Genomic DNA, 19,262 nt, shown 5'->3' on the forward strand with positions numbered 1-19,262 from the left:
TCAAGAACTCTACAAACACAAACTTTATGTGAATGGCAAAAAGAGTGAATTTTTTCCAGAAGAGATTCACTACTTAGGCCACATTGTTTCCAAAGATGGGATTCAAATGGATCCAAAAAAAGTCAAGGCTATTGTAAAATGGCTAGAATTGATTAATATTCGTGAAGTTCAAAGTTTCTTGGGATTATACTCTTATTACAAGAGATTCATTAAATGATTTATAATGGTTGCTAAACCATTGCATGATTTAACCAAGAAAGTAGTGGCATTCCAGTGGACCAAACTAGAGAAGGAAGGTTTTGAGGCTCCAAAGTTATATATCAGCAAAAAACATGTTTTGATTATACCTAATTTGTTAAAATCATTCTTTATGGAATGTGATGCTTCAAGAGACTGCATTGGTGCAATCTTAAACCAACAAGGGCATGCAGTTGCTTATGCAAGTAGAAGGTTGCAAAATGTATAAAAGAATGCTACTACCTATGAAAAGGAGTTAATGACCATCATTCAAGCTTTTAAAGATTAGAAACACTATCCTTTAGATAGAGAGTTTCTCATCAAAACGAACGATAATAATCTAAGACATTTTCTCAACCAACCAAAGATTTCTCAGAAGCATATTCAATGGGCCAATTATTTAGCTAAATTTAATTGTCAAATGTTGCATATTCCTAGGAAGCAAAACAAGGTAGTTGATACTCTATCAAAAAGACCTCAGATTCATGCAATGTCCATGATTCAATATTATCTATGGTAAATGCATAGATTCTAGCAATGGTATTCCAAACACGGGCAAAGATTTCAAAGTGCGGACATTGATGACGGACCACCTGGTTAGATAGATCTCCATATCCAAACTTAGCACATCAATGGTCATTATGATTCTCACATGGCAATTGACTTATCACTTATTATATTTAGTTTGATGCACCTATCTACAGATGACATAGTTACAGCACTAGTCGATTAGTATAGTGAGTTATACATTGTTTGACTTAGTATATCACTTTTCTTTATATTGTATCTTATCTATACTTTGTGTACATTGTATTGTGTATAAAAATAAGAAGAAGAAACCAGCAAACAAAACCTAATCTATATCACTCTATCGATTCTGTTGCCCTATGACTTCGTTACTCCCATGCGAGTCAACATAGATTTCACTAGTATGAGGGGCATTTATACTTCTAATAAAGACTTTAACATTATTTTAGAGAGTTTATAACTTTGTAAAAGGATAAACTATTAGGTTATCAAAGATGGATTTCTTTTTATGGAGAATAAGTTATGTGTTACTAAAGATTTTAGGCCTAAAGTAACATAAGAATATCATTCGGCTCCTTACATGGCCCATCGTGGTATTTTGGCCACAAGCAAGGCACTTAAAATATATTTCTTTTGGCCAAGTCTTCGACAAGACCTTGAACAATTTGTCAAAGAATGTCTTGTATGCCAAAATATTGAGTTCGATCGCCAAAGGCCTAAGGCTTTTGCAACCATTACCAATTCCGAGCCAACAATTGGAAAAGCATTGCTATGGATTTTATTATTAGCTTGCCAAAATCAACAAATGGCATATGGATTACTATTGACAAGTTTAGCAAATAGACTCATTTCACTCCAGTCAAGAAGACTATTAAGTCTCAATATATAACTAGAATATTTATTCAATAAATCTTTAAATATCATGGATTACCACAATCCATTGTCGGTGATAGATATACACAAATCATTAGTCTCTTTTGGTGAGCTCTTTTTGAAAATTTGGATACAAAGCTTATTTTTTCTTATTCTTATCATCCTTAAACAGAAGGTGAAAGTGAGAGAGTCAATCTCACAATAATATATTGTGTCATGAAACCAACCAACAATGCAAAAAGTTCATACTTCTACAAGTACAAGACTATTTGAGATTATATATGGAAAACTACTCTTACTATCTACTCTTAAAATAGAGAATGAGATATTTTATGCCAATGAGTTCGTACGTGATATGGATATAGCTTTGCCCAACTTAAACGAGCTATCCAAAGATCTCAAGAAAAACAAAAGAAAGCAACAAATAAGTATGAAAGGCACTTAATTTTACAATAAGAAAATTAGGTCTTGCTAAAATTTGACAAAGCTTGTCTAAGAAGCTCTAACAAGCTTTTATTCCAAGTCACTAAGCTCACAACAAGAAATTATGGGCCATTTCAAGTCACTGAAAAGATTAATGATGTTTGATATAGGTTACATCTAGAGCATTGAAAAATTCACAATGCTTTTTATATCCATCTTTTGAAGCCTATATAAAGGACCTCCACCATTGGAACCTGTAATAAAGCATCCACCTAAAGTAGATGAACATGAGAAGATACTTCAACCAGAGCAAATAGTCTTTTATATGGTCAAGAAACGAGGAAAAAATATTTCTAAATTTTTCCTTTTGAAATTTAAAAATTACTCTTATTTAGATTCTAAATGGATACCAGAAAAGTACTTTAATCAAAGTTGATTTCAAAAGAAAGGGATATAACCAACCTTTCGTATATGAGTTGCTACCAAGAAATATTGACTCAATGATTCAAATTAATTTAATGCTTATGTAATGTTTATTTTTCTATTTAAGGATAGCCAATGGTCAAAATGCCCTATAATTATACTTAGGTCGTCATTGATGAGATACCCAAGAGAAATTAAAAGTTTAGCCGAGCAGTTAGATTAATCAGAAAGCTTAGAATGGCTAAGACTTTTATACTCAGATAGTCAGATTGACTAGAGCAATATATAATGAGTGGTTTTAAAAAGTGAAACTAGATGCTCATGATCAAAGAAACAAACCATGAACCAATATAATGAAACTCTCCAAAATCTAAATTTAGCGACTCTTAAAATTTAGGAGGTTACTATTTTTTGAAGTTACTCAAATGAAAATTTTATTCGTGACAAAAGCTCCAAATTTCACAATGAATAATTTTGTCCTCAACAACTATCTCAAATTCTTAACCATTTGAGAAATTTTTAGAGTAGAAAGCTTAGAAACTTCTTTCTCTAGAAAAGTGATATGCAACATCTAGAATAGCACACGTATCATTTTGAAAGAACAAGTGTCCCTACACTTGTCATTTTCAACAACACTTATCATTTCTAGCCTCTACTTTTTACTTTTGAGCATCCAAGCCTCACATCTATATATTGAAGATCTCTCTCTTCATTTAAAATAAGCTCTCATGCTAAAATTTCAACCACATGCTTTGTACTCTCCCATCTCTCTCTCATCCAAGAAGCACTTTCTACTTAGCTTTATCTAATCCAAGCACTAAAGAAAAAAATCACCTTGTTGCCCAAAGTTTGCAAAAATTAGAATTTCAAAATCCTAATTTTTTAAATTATAATAAATCAACCCTTTTGTATATGATTCAAGTACTCCATAGACATAGTTTGCTTCAATAAATTCTTATAAAGGAAAAGGAGCTGGTTCCTCTCTCAACATGGTGTCGACTCTCTCTCTCTCTCTCTCTCTCTCTCTCTCTCTCTCTCACATTTTCATGGTGAAAATTGATCGAGTTGATTAGTTCAAAGAATTGTCATTCTCACGCTCTTCCTCCCCTTTACATAAATACTTTTCTCATGAATCCTCTACTTAACCACTTCATGACACGTGCCCCGGCCCCCACCTACACTTCAAATATTACATTCTCACACGACAATACAGCATAGTTAGATATTGGAAAGATATACCCCAAGGGGAACTATTACCAACACGGGCGGCTCAAGTGTTAAAAAAGCTCTTTTGAAGTAGACACAACATGCAAGAGGCTTCACAAATGGAACAAAGGGTCACATGAAGTGATTTTTGTTTTTCAAACCAACTCTAATACTAGAACCTTTAAAACAAGTGATTATAAATCTGACTTGGATGGCCTATTTATAGGTTTTAGTCAAATGGAACTTGCTAATGCGAGTACTAAATATATACATGGTAGAACATGCATGGTGCTGGCTCCTGTCAGCCAAGCATCATTGCTTTTTTACACAGTGCATACCTGTGAGCTGATCACAAATTATCAACTATTTTTGGTGATAAACCGATTCTCCATGAGTTTTTCCCTTGGCTATATGGCAACAGGACTATCGTGCACATTTAGTTTCTCTAGATTTTGGATTTATTAATACTTTTGTCTCATAAATTATCCACTTAACCACTTCATGACATGTGCCCTAGCTACACTTCAAGCATACATCCTCACACAACAATGCATCATAGTTTGATACTGAGAAGATATAGCTGAAGGAAACTAGAACCAACAAGGACCACTCAAGTTTGAAGAAAGCTCTTGTGAAGTAGACACAACAAGCAAGAGGCTTCACAGATGGAACAAAGGGTCACATGAAGCAATTTTTGTTCTTTCAAACCAACTCTATGACTGGAACCTTTAAAACAAATGATCATAAATCTGGCTTGGATGGGTTAGTTACAGGTTATTAGTCAAATGGAACTTGCTAATGCAAGTACTAAATATGTACATGGTAGAATATGCACATTGCTGGCTCTTGTCAGCCAAGCATCATTGCTTTTTCACACACTGCATGCCAGTGAGCTGATTACAAATTATCAACTCTTTTTGGTAATAAATCAATTCTCCATGAGTTTTTCCTTTGGCTATTTGGCAACAACACTACCCTGCAAGACTCTCTTTGACTTTTACCAATACACATGCTGTACAGACAATTCACCCATATATTGCCATTCCCTCTGCAGTAATCTGCTCGAAGTTGAGTTCTTATGACATTGAAGTTGAACAATTCGACTAGTTGGTTGATTACAGAGAGAATGCAGTTACTCAAGTTGCGGGCCGCAGCCCAGCTCAAATGCACCTCCTGCCTTCACACGTGTTTCATATCAACAATCTCAAATAAAAGCTCAAATTAATTCTTACAGAAGTTTTAAACCTACATACAGAGGCTACCATCCTAAACTTCCAACACATAAATTTCACGAATCAGAGAAAGTTTTCTGATAATGAAGCTAAAATAATGTACAGCCACAGGGCTCCAAATGAATGAGACAAAAACAAGGTTACACTAATGTATCACCAAAAACAAGGTTACAAATACCTCTAAGTTACTTCAATGAACCTCCCTGAGAGAGAGAGAGAGAGAGAAAGAGAGAGAGAGAGAGAAAGAGAGAGAGAGAGAACAAAAGACCTACCCCAAACATGATCCAGCTTGATGAAGACATCATTTAGAAAAGGTGAAACTGGAGGCTGCAGTAACATATAGAGAATAATGTGCACTACCCATACCACAGACACAATTAATCTGCAAGGCACCCAGCAAGTTATGATCTTTATGTTGGCACCTGCTAAATGTTCAAATCAATGTATATTGTTACAGCTGTAATACTAAGCATCAGTGCAGCTCATTCAGAACTGCATATGAAAAAGTTGTTCACTCCTCTAAGAGAGTCAAAACTAAACATGCATACAAACAACACTCAAATAATGGTGCTCACCCTATAATGCCCAGAACAAAATTGGCAAGATATCCTAAAACTGTCAGCGCCCATGATGCATCTGCCTGCACAAGATAATAAGTGCATTTTACTGGTAGATTAACAATGTGATCTGTAAAAACACGAGCTTTTTTATGTGCAGTATGCCACTGCAAAATCACCTGCTCTCCTTGAGGATATACTTCTTCCAAAGCTTTAACATCATCTTCTAGGTATAAGAGCTCCTGCAAACGGTACCACATATGTTTCAAGCAGCTGTACACTCCAGCATCTCAAAGAGGAAGCATGCAGGTCAAAACTTGGAACATTGTTAAATGTAGTCTTCTACCATATGATTCAAATTTAGTATCTAGCTAACAGACCTGCTGAACCTTCTTGACATTTTTCCTCCATTTGCGACCTTTTTGACCACTTCTCTCTTCTCTTTGAAGAGCTTGTGCCACTTCCCGAATATCTCTGGCACGCTTCCCTAGCTCTGTTGCCTCCTGCAGTATAACATGAACTTCAATAGTTTAAAAAGCAAAGATTTCAAAACTATTGGAAAAATGCATTTCTAAATGTTGTATGGGAAGTTCTCAGCAAAGTAATGCAGTAATCAAGGCTTGTGAGAGATTTGCATGCCAAGCAACAAAAGGTATCTAGCAGGCTTCAATTCAGAAGGTTAATAAATAAAATAGCCTCAGACATCTAGATGCCAACTATCCACAGTCATCAGAAACAAACAGGAGTCACCTTTATATACTGTGCTCGAGTTATCACAGCCTTCGGGCGCCGAAGAAAACTGAAAATCATGCTTAAAGGTAAACAAGCTATTCCAACCCCACCAAAAATCTGCAAACCATAGTATTGTATATTAGTCCCAGCCAGTTCCAAAGACACTACCCTGGTGTGCAAAGACTAAAGACAGCAGCTTAGCCTTCTGGTTCACCCACATTTCAAAGACACTACCCTGATTTCAGCCTAACTTCCATTTCACCTATGTTTGACTGAAAGTACGTACCGAGAAAAGTGCCGATCCTACAATTGTCATTAAAGCAACCACATATTCTGGAAATGAAGTCATTAATGTCCAGGTTGCCTTTGAATTTGAAGCTGAGTATGCATAGCACTGTTCATGGAGAAAGAGACTATGTGAGTGAAGCCAAATATATGATCATTACTGGATACTGACGAAACTCACATCGAAATAAAATCGCTATTTTTATGGACAAATCTTTCCTACCAACAGTTACAAGATTATCACAAATTGAATGAACCAATAAGAATTACTCCAAGCAATCTATTCGTGAAACTTTGCTGCAGAAAAGCCAAAAGGTGATTCCGACAATCCTAAACAGATCAAAAAAATCTGCTTGCCCAATGTAAAAGTCTACCATTATTAACACAGCACACACCAGTGAATCCATGTATGGACCAAAGGACTTTTTAATGCCTAACCAGCAATGTACAAAGAAATTTGCTCTAGGCTGTATACCAATGAGTTCTTGAAAAAATAAAAGCACACATACTGAATTTTTCTCACTGGTGGTATCGCCCAAACAAGGGCTTGAGAGTGATAGGGAGCTGAAATCTGTAGAAAATGCTCTGGCCACAGATGAAAGACGCTGAACTGTAAAATCTACCTTTCCCACAAGTCCTAGAAAAGAAGAATTTGAAGATCAGAACAATGTAACCCAATCAAGCATTGAATTCAAACATAGTAAAACCATACTGTGCACAGTCAGATGGCAAATTTACTGACAAAAAGTACTAATAGAGAACATGTTACCTAACATGTGTTATGTATTAGGAAAATTACACACCAACAGAAATCCATTTAAAGAGTGCAATACTCTTGCTCAAAAGTTTCCAAGTTTTCCAGTGTGGGAAAAGCTCATGCCAGTTTAGATTGAACAACTGCTGTGACAGGGAATACACAGTCATATGTCTTGATCTTGGGCAACCAAACTAATAACTGGATGGCCTGCAGACGGTAGTACAGAGGGCCAGAAGAAGTTGGGGCCTAGCCAGCACGATGGCAATCTCAACCCAAATTTGGGTCTCTTCCAGAAAATGGAGCCTATCTCTAGGAGATAGCAGATCAATCTTGTCCAGAACACAATCTTACTAAAGGTGGCTAGAAAGGAAGAGACAGGAAAAGTGATGTCAATAGCTCTGCAAATGCACAATCAGAGATATAAGATGTATATCAACACAAAGGAAACGCAGAACGCCAGCCAAGGTCATAGGTTTGACATCACAAAAGGGCCAAATGGGAAGTGGATAAGCAATGTACAAAACAGCGATCAACCTTGCCTAGCCCGAAGTGCTAATGTGCATACATGACATCTGACATTGAGTTTGGATCCTCTGCAAAGAGCTCTCCCATGGGCAGAAAATATTCTATATGAGTGAGTGCATGTTGAACAAAGGAAGAATTCTATGTGAGCTTTGGCCTGCCACCCAACCTTTTAACTGTGTCAACGAGCAATTTATGGTCCCCCCTCCACCAACCTGTTCGCATATAGAAGCCCCAATGATGCACCACTTATGAAGCAGTCCTCACATTTTTGCTCTAACACGATGGGCTGGACCCCTGGAACACCTGTTTCACTAGAACATGTGGCACTCATCACATTTTTGCTGCTTATTCTGTTGTTATTATGGCACTCTCTTCCACCCAATAAACTAGCTAGTGGAAACTGCCTGGCTTGCAATAGCTTCTGTGGGAGCAAAGAGAAGCTTTCAAGGAGGAAAAGGAAAAAAGGGACCCAGGATTTCTATTGGTTTCAGCATCAAGATGCATCATGCAAGAATTCATCTAGGTATCCAAAAGTGCAAGCTTGTTGTACATGCCTCTTTCTATACCTACCCAAAACTTGTTCCATCATCCCCTTGGTTTCCTTCTCCATCAGATGAAACATGCAAGCATTAGAAACTAGCATCTAAGGCATCTCCACTTGGGGGCGGATCCAAGGCCTGGTTAAACATAGATTGAACTTCAGTTATAATGAGAGAGCCAGCTTCACCCATAATGTGCTCAAAAGAGTCAACTGACAGGTGGCATAATCAATGCAATAAACCTGTTTCCAGAACTGATTGTTGACAACACTAAAGAGCTTCAAGCTAAACTACGATTTTACACCAATGGATTTCCTCTTGCCATCATCATAGCAGTTCCTACTAACCCAAGAATCCTTACAATGAGTTTACAGAAATCTTCGCCCCCTCATAGATGTTCTCCACTCTTTAGAACACTTAAGTCACTTCAAAATGAATCGATGTGGTATTTGGTACTCACCATACAGGATCCCTACAACAAGGCCCACTACAACAGCTGTCAAAGCAACCCACAATAGTGCACCAGCAGCTCTTCGAAATGCACTCCTGCCAACCAAGATTATGAAGCACGTTATTGAGAATAAAGAGTGTCAAAAGCAATGCAGAATTATCTCAAATGCAAATTCAGGATATGTGAGCATTTTGGACTTTTCCGTTCATAAAGGCTCGTTGGAAGTAGTTTTTTTAAAAAATCACAGCAACCTTGCGAAGTGATGAATGAATACATACTTCTCTTGATCGCCTTCATAGTAGAAGATCATAAACGGGATAATGAAGAAAACGAGAATCGCATTGATAATATAAATAGCCAGCCAGAGTTGTTTCATTGGTAAGGTGAAGCTGCAAGCTCCATTGTAGACGGAGTTTTGACAAGCACGTTGATTTGCAATGTCTGCTGGAAGCATCAAAATTGACAACTCTGCAACTGAAAGCCCAAGCACAACCACAATCTTTGGCAAGTACGCCTGATTGGAATCATCGGGATGCTGATAATTAATCAGAAGGTACGTGTTGAAAATGAGAGAGAGAACGCAGACCACAATGACGATTATCAGCAATATCACATTGTAGTCCCCCATTCTGATGTTAGGGATGATGCAAACACTCAAGCATCTGATAACGGAAGTGCTTCAGTACCGCCTAAATTTGTGATTAAAGCTTCACGAAGATAAGATTACGATGGTGCAGGGATTTAATCGCCGATCCAAAAAGAGATCCAGCTAGTCTGAACGGCTGTCGTACAGGGAAAGAGCCTGTTTGGTGCGCGTATTCCTGAGAAGCTGCTTCAATCAGACCGAACCTTGTCTTAAGGAAGCAAACCTAAACGGCCTTCATACCGAAAAAAGAGCCTGTTTGGTGCGTGTGTTCCCGGACAGCTTTTCTCCAGGAATCAAGATTGCAGAAACCCTAACACAGAAAACAGGAGCGACAATGTTCTTTCTCGAGCCTGCGGAAGCTGCGATGACAGACGGGAAAGGGCTACTCTGCCTGTCGGCCTGATTTCCCAAGGGAGCGAGCAGAAGGACCTCTCCCGCACTCGAGATCCTGTCCTGCGGTTTCTTCCCTCTCAGGGATATGCAGATCCAGAGAGACGAACACCATCGATCAAGTGTATGTTATTCACAAATGCTTTAAGCTTTTCAATTTGGCTTTCCATCGCAGTTAAATTCACGAAAACTGTGAAGCCCCATTTCAAAAATTTCTTAAGTTTCTGGGAGAACAATCCACGTCAGCAACATCGGCCACATCAAGTGCCCTCTCAACAAAATTGGTGGACACGACCAAAGGCTACTAGGGTCAAGGGACTTGTTCCAACCAGCCTATGGATCATATCTGAGTTGCGAATCCATGATGGTGCATAGAGCTTGTTCGCACCGCGCCTGCGGTGGTGAGACAAGCGTCAAAACTGGTTCAGTGCCCCAAACGTGGTGGAGACTTGAACTGAAATTCTGCTTCAACTCTATCACCTATGAGTAAACCTACAGCGGGCGGTCAAAAGGGGGTGAATTCGAATTTTAAATTAAAAAGCAAAAGTGATGAGGTGCCTTCCTTCACCACATGTACACTTCAAAAAATTCAATGCTTTGTGTTGGTCAAAAAATTAAAACCCATCATGGGCAATGGTGAGGAATGGGTCTCTACTAGACTACTGACAAAAGGGTTTTTAAATCTATTATTTAGCATTTTTTCTTCTTATTGCATATCCTCTTCTACATGGAAAATCCTAAAGATGGCATTTTCAAAGCATTGTACAAGTCTCAACACCCATTAAGATAATACTTAGAACATAAAAATTTCTATATTTTTCCCAACCATGCAAATGAAATTCTCTTATGATGCCCAACCAATGGTTAAACTAGTTGGTATCCACCAATATGGTGGAAATAGGTCCTAAGTAGCCTCATAATCAATGTAATAGTTGGTATCATTGCAAAGTTTGCAAGGTTTCACATCATTCCTTTCACATATTGTGTAAATAAAGGGAAGTAGTCACATGTCGTCTCGTAGCCACGTGGACCTTCGAGAAACCATTTTCACAAACACATGAAGATCAAGCAAGTGGCTTCACGTCTTTTGTGAGGAGCAATGGGAAGTAAGCATGCACTTTCTTTTCACAAAAAAAAAAACAAAACAAAACAAAACAAAAAGGGCCAAGCTATGGTCATTGGCCTAGAGAAACCATTTTCATAAGCACACATCTTAAAGTCAGGTGAATGGCTTCCATGTCCTACTAAAAACTCTCTTTCAACAATTAAGGTTAGAGGGTGTTCAACCTTTAGCTTTGAGGGCTTCAAAGAGCCACCCACAACTTAATAATATTTTAAAGTTAGATCAAATTCATATGCTCGCAAAATCAAGGGTACTTAGTAGACTAGATAAGAAGATTTATGTGGTCACAAATACATTAGTTGTCATGCCTTTGAAACATGGACACAATGTGGTGGGCAATGCATTGACCTCTTCCAAGGGGATTGATTGTTAGGGCTTGAATCGCATCATCCACCTTAGTACTTGTTTGCATGTAAGCGCCCAGAATCAACATGTGTAAAGTGACCTTGAAATGTCATATGACTTTACCTGAAAGGTGGTGCTTGTCCTATGTATTCCAATGGTATGTTTTCATATCTTTGATGATGGAAAAATGCAAAAAATTTCAATGTAGTGCCTACACAAAGGTCACTTATGTCCAATTCTTCCATTCTATACTTCTCTCCTAAAAATTAACGTTGTATGTGATAAGTAATCTGTTCAGGAATGATCATGATGAGAGTAATCCGACTAATATTTTTCAGGAGAGCAATGCTATGTGAACAATTATAATGTGTATTTTAGGTTTGCATATCAATCATGAAGATTAAATGATTGATACGATGGTAAATTGGTTTAGGAAGTTGTCTACATTGGTAGGTTTGTGTCAAACAATTTTATGTTTGTGATGGTTATGGTAGGCCATAACACTTTCGCAATCTTGCAAGTTTAATGGGCATAATTCTCATGATTTAGGCATCAGACCTGGAAGGAATTGCTACAAGAATTAGTTGAAGGATTGCTAGATGGTAATGGCACCGAAGATGTGCAGGGTGCCTTTCATGGAAACCATATATGTAAAGAAAATGATCCATATTTGTCAAATCATATTTTAACAAGGAGCAAATCTCAAGAATTAAGGGAACAAGTAAATAGCAACAGGATGTAGTGTTGAAAATAGAGGAGAAGCAGGAGGATTAGACATGTTGGATGAAGAATAGTTCACATATGAAAGGCACGACTATGAGGATGTGGGTACCTTTGCAGGTGCCACAATAATATATCATTCTCTTGCTACCTTCACGAAATCTCCTCCAACTCCTCCAAGCCTACCAAGTTTGTCAAATAATGAGGAAATGATACTACCTCTTAAAGACCGGGACACTTCTCTTGGACAAGTACTTGAAAGATTGCTACATATAGTACTTGGGATAGGATAGTCTTGTTGCGGAGTGTAAGAGTTTCATCAACAAGATCTCTAAAGTTTAACCCTTTACCACCCTTGAGGAAGCCTAAAAGTTGAACACTTCACCACCCTTGAGGAAGCCTAAAAGGAAAAATATAATGAATCCAATAACTAGTTAACCCAAAGGTGAGAGCTTATAATTTTTCAAGGAAAAAGAAGGAAGATCCTAACTACCATGTGGCTCAGTTTGAGACATGGTGGATAGTAAGTGGGATTAATCAAATGTATGGAGATCAACTTAAGAAGCAATGATTTGTAGCAACATTGCAAGGTGCCATGGATTGGTTTACCAATTATGGCATAGCAACATTCAACACATATGATGCATTAAAGACTGCACTTTTTGGCTAGTTTAGGAAGGATAAAACTCTTGGAGACATCTTGAGAGAGACTATGAAGATCAAGCAAAAGAATATGTTTGTTGAAGATTATGCTCAAAAGCTTAAGAATGTACTTAATAGGTTGGATACTGCATATGCACCATCAATAGAGATGCAAACTACTTATTTCATTAAGGGTTTGAGGGGTAAAATCAGGAATCCAATTGCTAATGTGGAGATTGGTCAAAATGATACACTAGATACCATGATAAGAGCTGCTATGAGGGTGAGAGAAGGCGTGCTATTTCTCTATCAAAGACCCATAAAGATGATGATTCCTCTGAGATTCAAATTTAGGATCAGAAAGTGATAGTGAGCATGAGGATAGTGAGTTGAGTTCAAGATGGAAAGATGACTCTAGTAATTCGAATGATGAAGAGTCTAGCAAGAAAAAGCACAACGAGAGGAATAAGAAATTAGGTTCATCCAAGAGCAAGATGAAGAGGATAAATAAGAAAATAAAAAAAGATAGAGGTCAGTAATTTTGTTGGATAAGAAGATCCAGCAAAAGCTAAAAGACTTGGGTCTTTCTAAGAAGAACGAGTATTGTGAAATATGCCCAAGGAATGGTCATGAAACCAAAACTTGTTCATACAATCCAAATTTTAGGATGGCATAGCAAGTACCAATATTTCTGCCTAGGCCAAGAGTGATGCAACTACCTACAATTAACACATAATTATTGGCATAATGCCTTAGAGATTCTTTAGGGGATGTAAAAGAATACCAGCAACGTTACAACCATTAGGTATCCTTAAAAACTAGCAAATAAAGGTGGTCGGTGTGAAGTTCAGAGTAAGTGTTGTGGTGTTAAGGATGTCAAAGAAGATTGGAGATTCTTACAACGTGCTCTTAGGCAAACCATGGTTTAAACTTGCTAAATTGAGGTAGGATTGGGGGAATGATTATGTATGCATCCCAAGGGGACTCAAAGAGATCACGTTATCAACAGTTAACAAGGTAATCTTGAAGATTTCTTCTAGACCAGTGGCAGCTCAAACTATTAACCTTGTAGATGAAGTGGAAGATGACGAGTAGGAAATAGCCCTCCATTCAATTCTTTTTACAGTTCCAGTTTTTTAATAGATGTTGATAACATTATTTAGGAAAATCAGGAAAGCCCTAGAACTACTGGAAATACACTTCTTGAACAGTAAATTGTTCAACCTGTCAATCAAGAGTACAACATCCTAAAGGTTATTTGACAAGCCTGGAGCAATTAGAGTCTCAAGATAGGTCAAGATGTGAGCTGTTTAAGGTTGTTTAAGACCCTAGAACCAACCATCCTAAATCTGGGTAGCAAGGGAAACGTGAAAAGTAGCAAATTGAAGTGGACCATTGTATGGATAGCTTTAATGTGCTAGATGGGGAAGGACAAAAAGCTATCATTCATGCTAAAGAAAGATACAAGCATACAATGAGAAGATCTACAAGAGTAGTTGAAGATGAAGTGTAAGAGGTTAACCTAAATGTAAAAGGAAAGGCTAAAACTATTAAGGTCAGTATCTTTGTGGAAGAGAACTTCAAGCAATATCTTACAAAGTTGTGTTAAGAATTTCACGATATTTTTGATTGGGATTATACAAATATGAAGGGGTTTGATCCATTAGTGTCCCAACCTAAAGAAGGATGCTAAGCCAATTATTCAAAAGAGGTATAGAATGAACACAAATTATGCTCTAAGGTTAAGGAAGATATTGATAAGCTATTGAGGGTTGGTTTCATCAAGCTGGTTAATGAAGTGGCATGCTTATCTCCCATAGCATTAGTGCCTAAGATTAGAGTATGTATAGATTACATGAAACTAAATGAAACTACAATTATTGATCGCTTCACGATTCCTTTGAATGATTATTTACTGGATGATGTAGTAGGGCATTAAATGTATAGTTTTCTAGATGGATTTGTAGGGTACAATCAAATTATTATGCATCTGGAAGATATGGATGAGACTACTTTCATTATTGAGTGGGGAGCATATGTCAGCACAATCATGAACTTTGGATTGAAAAAAGGACCTCCTAAGTTCCAAGGGGCTACCCACAAGACTTTTAGGCCATATCTATCAACTTTTATGAGAGTATTTTTTGATGGATTTTGTGTCTTTGGGAGTAGGAGAGAGCACCTAAGACATCTCAAGTTATGTTTTGAGAGATGTAGGAGATTTGGAATGTCCATGAACCCTTTCAAGTATGTTTTTGCCCTTAGACCACATTTTGTATGAAGAATGCATGGCTATAGATCCAAGAAAAATAGTAGATGTCTAAAAGGCCAAAGCTCCGACTAATGTGTAGGAATTCATGAGATTTGTGGGCCAAGTGAAGTGGCATAGCACATTCTTAAGGTACATGTCACATATTTGTTCTCCCCCCACTGATTTAACTAAGAAAGGCATGCATTATTTTTGGAGGGAAGATCACAAGAGAGATTTCCATATTCTCAAGAAAATGCTAGTTGTGGCTCTAATACTACAACCCCCTACATGGCACCTACCCTTCCATATATTTGTTGACGTTTCTAATCTAGCAATGGGAGTTGTACTTATGCAGGATAAGGTACCTAATTGGTATAGAACAATCTATTATGCAAGTAGAAGATTAAGTGTTGATGAAAAGAATTATATAATAACAAAGAGAGAAGCACTTGGAATGGTTTGTTCTATGCAGAAATTCAAGCATTACTTCATTGGGTAATTAGGTGATATTCCATGCGGATCATTAGGCTCTCTTATTCATGATAAATAAACCTCAGTTAACAAGCAAAATGGCTAGATGGATGTTTCTATTACAGGAATTTAACAACGAGGCCGTTTACAATCTAGGGAAAGAACATGCAGTGGTTGATTATCTCAATAGATTGAAAAGTGACGATGTAGAAATAGGAGTTCTTGATTAGCCACTTGAACTCATTGAGGTTCAAGTGATAGACCCAAATTCATATTATGACCGGTTAATGCATTCCTTGTAGAAAGGAGTTATGCCAACACACCTTATAGCTAATCAAAGAAGGAGGTTGGAATTGAAGAGTCGATCATTTCAAGTTATTATGAATACACTATACAGAAGAGGAGTTGAGAATGTACTAAGGAGGTATGTGCATGAATATGAACAGCTACTAATCCTTCATGAGGCCCATGTTGAACTATCATGTGGTCATTTTTTCGGGGAGATTATAGGTAGGAAAATTTTACAGGTTGGTTTGTGGTGGCCTACTATTTTGAAGGATGCCCACCAATATACCAAAGAGTGCCTACAATGTTTGAAGGAGGGTCAACCTCTTGATAGGGATAGAATGTAGGATCATCCTCTATTACTACTTGAGCCATTTTAGAAATGGGGGATAGATTTTATTTGAACTATTAAGCCAGCTGCACAGAGGACAAATAAACAATATATTTTGGTTTGCACTGACTATTGCATGAAGTGGGTGAAAGCTCAAGCCACCTTGAAAGATAATAAGGTAGCTAGTATGGCTAACTTTTATACTCTAGCATCACGACCAGGCTTGGATGCCCTATAGAGTTGGTTAGTGATTGGGGCAAGCATTTTTTGAATCGGGTTGTTTAGGAGTTGACCCCTTGGACCCTTTAGGCTAGTGTATGGTTTAGAGGCAATCGTGCAAATGGAGTTTGTGGTTCCTAGCCTAAGAATTGCTGCAAAGCATAAGTTGGATCTTGAAATCTTTGTGCAACATAGGCCAGAATACCTCTTGAAGCTCAAAGAGGACAAGGTGTTAGCTGCCTATGTTTCAGGAATTACACACTCTAGAAGGCAGGCATGGGTGAATAGGCACGTAAGAAAAAAAATTTGAAGAGGGGGATTGGGTTGTGGTATATAATTCAAGACTTGGAAAATTCATTGGCAATTTGAAGCTTCGGTATGCAAGGCCATTTATTATTTGTAAGGACCTTGGACAAGGCACATTTTTATTGAAGGATCTGAAAGGAAATATATTAGAACCTACAGTGAATAGCTTTAGGTTTATTTGCCCCTGTTAACCTTATTATTCTCATTTGGGGATTTCTTTGTTAAAGGACATTTACATGTGTCACAAAGTAATGGGAATGACTTGACATTTGGCACAAAGGGAAGAAAGCTTCAATTTGACTTGGACTTAGCAATGCAAATGGAGCATGATAGTCCTTGGTTCTCCTTTTCACCATCGCCCTGCATGTTTGTGCTACTACAAACACAATGACACACAATAACCTTATTATTCCTATTTGGGGATATTTTTTTGTAAAGGACATTTACTTGTGTGAAGAGTCACAAAGTGATGGGAATGACTTAACATTTGGCACAAAGGGAAGAAAGCTCAAATTCGACTTGGACTTAGCAATTAAAATGGAGAATGATAGTCCCTACATCGCCGCTGCATATCTGTGTTGCTGCAAACACAATGACATGCACTCGGTGATCATCCACATGTAAGCTAGCACTTTCCAAATGTAAAGATAAAGTTGTGGATAAGGATAAAAGTTTGGATAAGATAAGGACAAGTCAGTACGTGCACAAAAGGATCTCATAGATATCCACTTTGTAAATATCTTAGATATTTAGAGATGAAGCTCACCTACCTCATTTAATGTACCATATATATATACAACTACGAGCAATGAAATGTTCAATTGCAATTCACTCCATTTCTATATTACCTCTATCTCTTTCCTTTGTTGTGCATAGTATTCTCTTATCTACAAGTTCCTAGTTTTCACTACATGGTATCAGAGCACCAAGTCCTATCCTTCTAGCTTATCATATTCTCCTCAAATTCACAAACTACTCGTCCTCCTTTACTCTCATTCTTCCAATGGCTCTTGTCAATGCCACTACTTCCTACAATTGACACATCAAGATCGACAAACTCAATGGAAGCAACTATCAAGTGTGGAAGCTAAGGATGGAACTTTACCTATCTCAAGCAAACCTATGGAATATTATCAATGGCAAGGAGGGCTGCCCTAAACAAGAAGGAGCAGACAAGGAAGATTGGATGCAAAGAGATGCAGCTGCGAGAATGGAAATACTCTCCATTGTGGAGATCGACAAGTACAACTAGTAAGAATAATACCCACTACAAAAGGTATTTGGAAATTCTTCAACAATACATATGAACACAGAGATATCATTTATCAAATGACCATGTTTAGAAAACTATCTACTACCATTATGCATGAAGATCAATATGCCACTAAGTTCTTAGAACAATGGCAATCTTTGCTAGATGAAACCATAATATCTGGTTTAATCATCTCATAAGAATTACAAGCCATGTTTCTCCTCTCTTCCTTGCCTCTATCTTGGAGAGCCTTTATTACTACTCAAACCTCCACTGATAAACTCAAGCTTCAACCCACTGATTAATAGAATCAAGCAAGAGCAAGTTATGAGAGATACTCTTTCTACTTCTTCAAATCAAGAATCCAAGGCTCTAGCTGTAACTGCTTACAACCCAAAACATCTTTACAAAAGAGCTCAACACTTTCAACAAAAGCCCAAGTTTTCTTACAACAAAAGCCCAAGTTTTCTTATCGGTCTAACTTCAAAGGGATTATTTTGGTAGTCCTCTCTTACCAGTCTTTTCAATCCCTATCCTTAACAAGAAACCCTCATTATCATCTCATATGTAATGCTTGCAAAAGACAAGGTCATATTGAAAATGATTGTCGTCAAAAAAATAGATTCAACAAATATCAATCAAAAGGTCAAGCTCACTTTGTTAGCATCAGCAATTATGACATAGAAGAGTAACCATAAACTATCATCAGCCTAGCTACAAGTGTTTGGGCACCTTCCTCAAACTCCAAAGAAGAGTATATATGGTTTCTAGATTCTAGAGCTACTCATCATATGACTTTTCACAAGGAATGGTTAGTCGACTTCAAAGAAATCTCCACTCCACTCAGTGTTGCCATGGGGGACAACAGCTTTCAACAAGCTCAAAGGCTACGGCACAATTCAAGTGGAGCTTCCCTCCAATCACATAATCAAGGTACATAAAGTCTATTATGTTCCCAATCTCAAGAAAAATCTATCAAGTATCAGTGAGCTCATTTCTCAAACCTCTCTCACTGCTCACTTCTACAAAGACCACTGCATCTTACAGCTACTCTCACCTTCTCTCAAACTTACTTGCCCCAAACTAGGTCGGCTTTATACACTCGGGTATTCACTTCTACAACCTCCTTCAAATGCTTCAACTAACTCCACTTCACTCACAAGTATACCACAGAACACACTCCTATGGCACTCTAGACTTGGTCATGCCTCTCAAAATGTTCTCCAACAACTTATTCACAAGAAAATTTTATGCGGCATTCCACCTTCCCTCTCTCAACTTCCATTTTGTCAAGCTTGTGCTCTCAGTAAAGTTACAAATCTTCATTATCCCAAATCTTACTCCATTACGACTCAACCACTTCAATTAGTACACTCCGACATTTGTGGTCCAATAAATCCCGTATCTCTCACGGGCGCAAAATACTTTACGGTGCTTATTGATGATTATTCAAGATACACTATTGTATATTTTCTCATGAGGAAGTCATAAGTCTTCTCCAAGTTCCAAGAAT

General features: G+C 37.6%; 1 protein-coding gene across 1 annotated transcript in view; it reads right to left on the bottom strand.

The window, feature by feature from the left end:
• The window catches only part of LOC148040266 (LIMR family protein Os06g0128200-like), a 28,665-nt gene extending 18,679 nt beyond the window's left edge, over nucleotides 1–9,986 (bottom strand). Inside the window, exons 1-9 of the mRNA XM_087698053.1 lie at nucleotides 9,047–9,986; nucleotides 8,778–8,863; nucleotides 7,006–7,133; nucleotides 6,498–6,605; nucleotides 6,230–6,328; nucleotides 5,860–5,982; nucleotides 5,659–5,721; nucleotides 5,498–5,562; nucleotides 5,195–5,304 (exon numbers count right to left, since the gene is read on the bottom strand). Coding sequence (XP_087554179.1) covers nucleotides 5,195–5,304; nucleotides 5,498–5,562; nucleotides 5,659–5,721; nucleotides 5,860–5,982; nucleotides 6,230–6,328; nucleotides 6,498–6,605; nucleotides 7,006–7,133; nucleotides 8,778–8,863; nucleotides 9,047–9,396 — 1,132 coding nt within the window. The 5' untranslated portion in view covers nucleotides 9,397–9,986. The remainder of the gene's footprint in view (nucleotides 1–5,194; nucleotides 5,305–5,497; nucleotides 5,563–5,658; nucleotides 5,722–5,859; nucleotides 5,983–6,229; nucleotides 6,329–6,497; nucleotides 6,606–7,005; nucleotides 7,134–8,777; nucleotides 8,864–9,046) is intronic.
• Between the last annotated feature and the right edge of the window lie 9,276 nt (nucleotides 9,987–19,262).

The sequence above is a fragment of the Lygodium microphyllum genome, chromosome 2, assembly GCF_053477565.2.
Source record: "Lygodium microphyllum isolate KBCC chromosome 2, Lygodium_microphyllum_v1.1.10, whole genome shotgun sequence".
Lineage (NCBI taxonomy): Eukaryota > Viridiplantae > Streptophyta > Polypodiopsida > Schizaeales > Lygodiaceae > Lygodium > Lygodium microphyllum.